General features: G+C 53.0%; 1 protein-coding gene across 1 annotated transcript; it reads right to left on the minus strand.

Moving 5' to 3' along the window:
- Positions 1-551: 551 nt before the first annotated feature.
- On the minus strand, positions 552-4,257 carry LOC115635725 (myosin-7-like). The gene is made up of 5 exons (XM_030534871.1): positions 4,105-4,257; positions 2,795-2,965; positions 1,710-1,814; positions 1,509-1,604; positions 552-623 (listed from the first exon to the last, which is right to left on the minus strand). The coding sequence occupies exons 1-5, from the start codon at positions 4,255-4,257 to the stop codon at positions 552-554; spliced, it is 597 nt and encodes a 198-aa protein (XP_030390731.1).
- Positions 4,258-5,773: the final 1,516 nt, after the last annotated feature.

Below are 5,773 nucleotides of genomic sequence, written 5' to 3' on the forward strand. Positions count from 1 at the left end.
AAACTCCATTTTGTATTTTATGTTGAATACTTGTACAATGATAATAATAAATGTGCCATGGCAGCTGCTTGAATTGCATTCCAGACAGCAGCCCTGATCCCAGAGAGTGTTTGACACCTCAATGGAGGACTATCACTGGGAGTGACTCTCCCCTACTTGCCCATTAACCTCGAACAATGATTTTCTCTGCAGGTGAAGGAGGGGGCGATAGTGTGCCAGGGAAGCACATGGCAAGAAGACAGAGACTCTATGAGCAGGGTGCTGGCTGCGCCTAGCAGGGGGCCACCCATTGCACCACGTAGGGGGACGGGCAGGAGAGAGCGGGCTGGAGGTGCTCTCAAAAGGTGACAAATTTTGAGCTGGGAGAAGGGATGAGGTCAGGATGGGGGGCGGACATGTCTCAGGACTTTATTTTCAAAGCTCTGTAACTCTGAATTGTTTTAGGAGTGAAGTCCCTGTGGATAAGAAATTTTGAGCCCTATGACCACCTTGCTTCCGATGTTGCAGCTCTTGGCCTGCAGCTTGTTGACCTGGGATTCTGCGATGTTGGCTCATTCTTCAGCCTCCTCCAACTCGTGCTGGGCCTTATGACACCACGACAGATGGGTGTTGGCCTGCTCCTCCTGTAGAGCCAAACAGTGCCGTCAGCACCCACACACCCCCAGCACTGTCAGCACCATGCCCGCCCAGTGCCCTCAGTACCCGGGCCCTGTTCAGCACCATCAGTGTCTTTGCCCTACCCAGTGCCGTCTCCACCTGCACCCCACCTGGCACTGTCAGCACTATGTCTCACAAAGCACCTTCAGCTAATGCCATGTGTACCTGCACTGTCCTGCCCAGCACCATCAGGGATGGTGTCGTTAGCCTCTGTTTACCAGAAACTGGGAATGGGTGACAGGGGATGGATCACTTGATGATTGCCTGTTCTGTTCATTCTCTCTGGGGCACCTGGCATTGGCCACTGTCGGAAGACCGGATACTAGGCTAGATGGACCTTTGATTTGACCCAGTGTGGCCGTTCTTATGTTATCAGCGCCCACACCCTACCCCATTTGCACTTACATTCTGCCCCGTACAATCACCACCCACACCTGACCCAGCATGCTCAGAATCATGCCCCGCCCAGCACCAGCAGTGCCCCGCCATGCCACACTCAGCCCCTTGTCAGCAGCAACCACCCCATTCAGCGTCAGCAACGCCCTGCCATGCCATCTCCAGCACAGTCAACCCCGTGCCCCACCCAGCACCAGGCCTCAGAGAATGCCATGGCCCTCCTCGCAACCTGCACAGCACTGTGCCCCACACAGCCTTGCCAGCTAGTTACACTTCCCCATGTAGATACGCCCTAAGTCTTAAACAGTTAGGAATTTAGGCAGCGATTTCCAAAACTGCCAGGGGATTTGGATCCTCCCCCACCCCGTTCCATCCACATGAAAGGATTTGGCTGTCCTGAGTCCTAGGCAGCTTTGCAAATCCTTGTTCAGCAGATTGGCGGATTCTGCACTCACGGCCTCCTCAGCTTGTCTCTTGTAGGATTTCACTTTCAGCTGCAGTTTGTGTACCAAGTCCTGGAGCCGGACAATATTCTTCTTGTCTTCTTCAGACTGCGGGGAAAGCAATAGCAATGTGGTCAGGCTGGAGAAGCCAATGTCTGGGATGTGCTTGGAATGCAGTGGAGCTGCAATGGGAGCAGTGGTTCCCAGCGGTACCTGGTAAGTGATTTCCTTGAGCCTTCTTTTGTATTTGCGTACTCCTTTAATGGCCTCTATGCCTCGCTTCTGCTCAGCATCAAGCTCATTTTCCAGCTCCTGAACCTAAGTACAATAAGACAGTGAAGAGAGCAAACAGCAAAGAGCTGCATGTGCATAATGGCCCTGGGCCCTGATGGCCATGATGTGGGTAGAAGACACCTGTTGTGCCTGTGGATGAGCCAGGAGACTTGGTGACTCCAAGTGAATCCTCTGGCCATTGCTCTGGAGCATGGGACTGAGGGGTTGTGGCCTAGTCACAGGCCTTTATTAGCAGCAGCATGAGTTACGCAGTGCCACGCCTGCTGGCACCTTACAGCCAAAGACAGTGATGTGCCCGTGGCTCTACTGCAGCCAGGGAGGGGAGGAAGCAGGGGCAAGGTGTTGGCAGGGAGAGCTCAGGCTGTATTTGCCTTTCACTCAGGTTTTGCCACCACATTGCAGCTGAATACGTATGTTCCACTAGACACAAGAAAAAGCAAATGCCAAGTCCAGGCACTCTGGATGAGCAGCCCCTGCCCAAGGGGCTGGGCAAATCCCCATGAGAGACCTCCATGGCCCCATGCCAGCTTGCAATGGGATTCACATGATCTCCCCCTCAGATCCATCTGCTTGACTGTCGAGGGCCACCCCACCGTGGCCATGCTGGAGCACCATGCCCGAGATTAGGAGTTCCTAACACCAAGTGGCTGGGGTTCACCCTGAGGAGGAACATTCAGCCCCTACCCACCGAAGCAGAGGCCTCTGTGAGACCTGCCACCACCACCTTAGCACAGCCATGATGGAGTGGCCGTAGTGAGGGTCCCCCACAGAAATCTCAAACCCAGTCCATCCCCTTCCCCAAACTCCGTCCAGCCCTGATCCCCAAATCCCCAAACCCAGCCTGATCCCCAGACCCCCAAATCCAGCCCAGCCCCAACCCCAGTCCCTCCAAACTCAGCTCAGCCCCAAACCCAGGCCCCAAGCCACCAAACCCAGTCCCCCCAATCCAGCCCAGCCCCAATCCCCAAATCCAGCCTTGCTCTGTTCCCCAAATCCAACCATACTCTGACCTTCAGTTCCTGGATTTGCATCTTGCCACCCTTCAATGCCAGCTGCTCTGCCTCATTCAGACGGAGCTGCAGGTCCTTCACCGTCTGATCCAGGTTTTTCTTCATCCTCTCCAGGTGGGCACTGGTGTCCTGCTCCTTCTTCAGCTCCTCCACCATCAGGGCCACCTAGTTAGGTGCACAATTATCCTGTTAATGAGCATCGTCTCTGTGCTGCTGAGGCTGTCACTGGGAGCTCTGTGTCTACATTCATGCTCTCTTCCCAGGATCCAGCTCCTCAGAGGGAGGATTTTATCCAGGGAGGATAAAAGCTCAGCCAGTGAGCCTGGCCATGCTATGGGGACTCATGCATTGACAGCCATGGTGGTTCTGCTCATCCACAGCACAAGCACAGCATAGATAGTATCAGCTTCCCAAATGCTACCTCACCAGTGCCTGGAGAAGGGAGTTCAGCCATGTGACTCACGCAGACCTTGGCCTCTGTTGAGATGCCAGCAAAGCAGCCAGTTTGTGCTAGTTGTGGAGGGCACCTAGCTGCTAGGAAGTGCAATTAAGTAAAACACAAGAGATGGGGCCAGAAGTAACCTGGATACAAACAGCCTTGAGCACTGAGGTGGTTCTCATTGGGGCTCAGGGCTGCAATTCATAGCTCAGACTCTTCTGCAATCCACCCCGTGAAAATCATCCAGCCATGGAGACCTGGTCATGGTCTGCACTGGGGCCACATGAGCAGCATCTCACCGAGCAATATGGCAGGACAAAACTGAGGGAGGGGCCTAGGGTCTGACATGGGGCAGTCCCCTTAATTCGTGGCAATAGTATGCAGAGCTCATCTGATTCCTGTGGGCTGAGTCTGGCTGAACGCTGCCAGCAACGTGGGAGGTGCAGGAGGACAGAGAGGAGAAAAGAGAAGGAGCAGGATGGCAAAGATGGGATTGGCACCCTGACTCCTCAGGCCCGAGGTGGGTTGCACAGAACAGTTGCTCATTGTGGCCCAGAGCCAGCAGGCTGGAGCGCTGGGATGCAGCTCCAGGGCTTGGACAGTGAGAGCCATTTGAGCACCAAAACTGGCAGAGCACCTGCTGCCCTGTGTCATGTAGTGAGGTTAGCCATCACTCCTGGCTCCAGGATTCCTTCCTGGGAAAGACCTGAAAGAGAGCTAGTTGGCACAGGCCTCGTCCCTGAGCCCCGCCTCTCCCCTCTCCATTGCCGTACAGGGAGGGCCAAAGTTGTCATTGCACACACCCCCCCCATGCTCCTTTCCTAGCACACAGAAGTGAGAGTGGGATGCAAGCAGCAGAACTCACATCTGTAATTTCTTTCTTGGCTTTCTCCTCTGCATTTCTCGCCTCCTGGATGGTATGATCAACTTCACTCTGCAACTGAGACATGTCTGCTTCCAGCTTCTTCCTGGTATTGATGAGGCTTGTGTTCTGTTGGCACATTGGAAGACAGGTCATCCCACCCACATTTCAAGACAATCCCACCTGCCTATTGAGAAGGATGGGAGAAAGCACCTGGGAGTGCAGGAGCTGCACTCGCTCACTGGCATCTGTCAGCTCCTGCTCGGACACTTTCCAGGCTCACTCCGTCTGCTCCAGAGCTGCTCGCATCTCCTCCAGTTCAGTCAGCATCAGGTTATTTCGACATTCCACGATAGTCAGCTGCTCCTTCAGGTCCTCATTCCCTCTAAGAGCATCGTCCAGCTGGAGCTAGGAATCCTTTGGGGTGAAACACATAGTAAGACTCACAGCTAAACAAGGTAAGGTCCACAGTAAGGTACAAGAACAAACTCTACTGGTGCCCACCTTAAGCTGTCCCTGCCCATTCTGAAAGTGCTTCTGTGTCTCTACAGTCAGGCGGTTGGCATGGCTCAGCTGGGTCTCCATTTCATTCAGATCCCCCTCCATCTTCTTCTTTAGCCTCAGGGCTTCGTTTCTGCTCCTCATCTCAGTGTCCAGGGTGCTCTGCATAGACTCCACCCCCCGCTGGTGGTTCCTCTTCAGCTACTCAAGTTCCTCATCCTTCTCTGCAATCTTCCTGTCAATATCTAACTTCACCTGGGTCATCTCCATCTGGACAAGCAGGATCTTTCCCTCTTCATGTCCCAATGAGCCCTAATGAGGTTAAGAGAACATTGCTTGTCTCAGTGCAGTGCCCCAATAAACCTGCCAATCAATCTCCTGTGGCAGTGTGGAACCACAGACACAAACTGCTTCGCCAGGCATTGGAACCTTCTCCAGGGAAGTAGTTGAAGTCTAGTTACTTGGGACATTTAGAACTGGACTGGACAGAGCACTGAAATACAAAATGTTATTCCCAGCCCAAGCACTTCACTGAGCCTGAGCTGAGCGTGTGTCAGTAACTTAGAGGTAAAACTCCTCCCAAGAACACCCCCGGCATCCCAAAGCTAGGGCATTCACAGATAAGATTAGAAAGTATGAAATACACAGATAAGGCAGCCGAGCTCCCAGCATGGAGAAAGCAGACGCTCATCTCCCCTCCACACCCGTATATAGTTAATGTCAAACCACAACTCCCATTTAGTGACAGGATACCCAGTGAGCTCACAAGCTGTCTCTCCTCTCCCACTTTCTGCCTCCTGTGGAAGGTCTGACCAGAGACGCTCCCACTGCCTTCCCATCCCCAGAGCAAGAGCTAAGGCCTGTGCATGTCTGCCCAGTTCAGATGGGTGTATCAGACCATGCCCAGCTCCATGGGTGCTCATTACAGCACACTGCTCCTCTGCATGCTCTAAAGTCTGGAGAGTCCCTGCACACTGAACAAAGTATGGATCACAAGTCTTTCCCCACTCATTACTCAATGAAAGAGAAAGAGAATAACAGAAAATGTGGAAATGGCAGAAGTGCTACATGACTTTTTTTGTTTCAGTTTTTACCAGAAAGTTTAGTAGCAATTGGATGTCTAACATAATGGACACCAGTGACAATGAGGTAGGATCTCTTGATTTTTGCA

The sequence above is a fragment of the Gopherus evgoodei genome, chromosome 15 (genome assembly GCF_007399415.2).
Source record: "Gopherus evgoodei ecotype Sinaloan lineage chromosome 15, rGopEvg1_v1.p, whole genome shotgun sequence".
NCBI lineage: Eukaryota > Metazoa > Chordata > Testudines > Testudinidae > Gopherus > Gopherus evgoodei.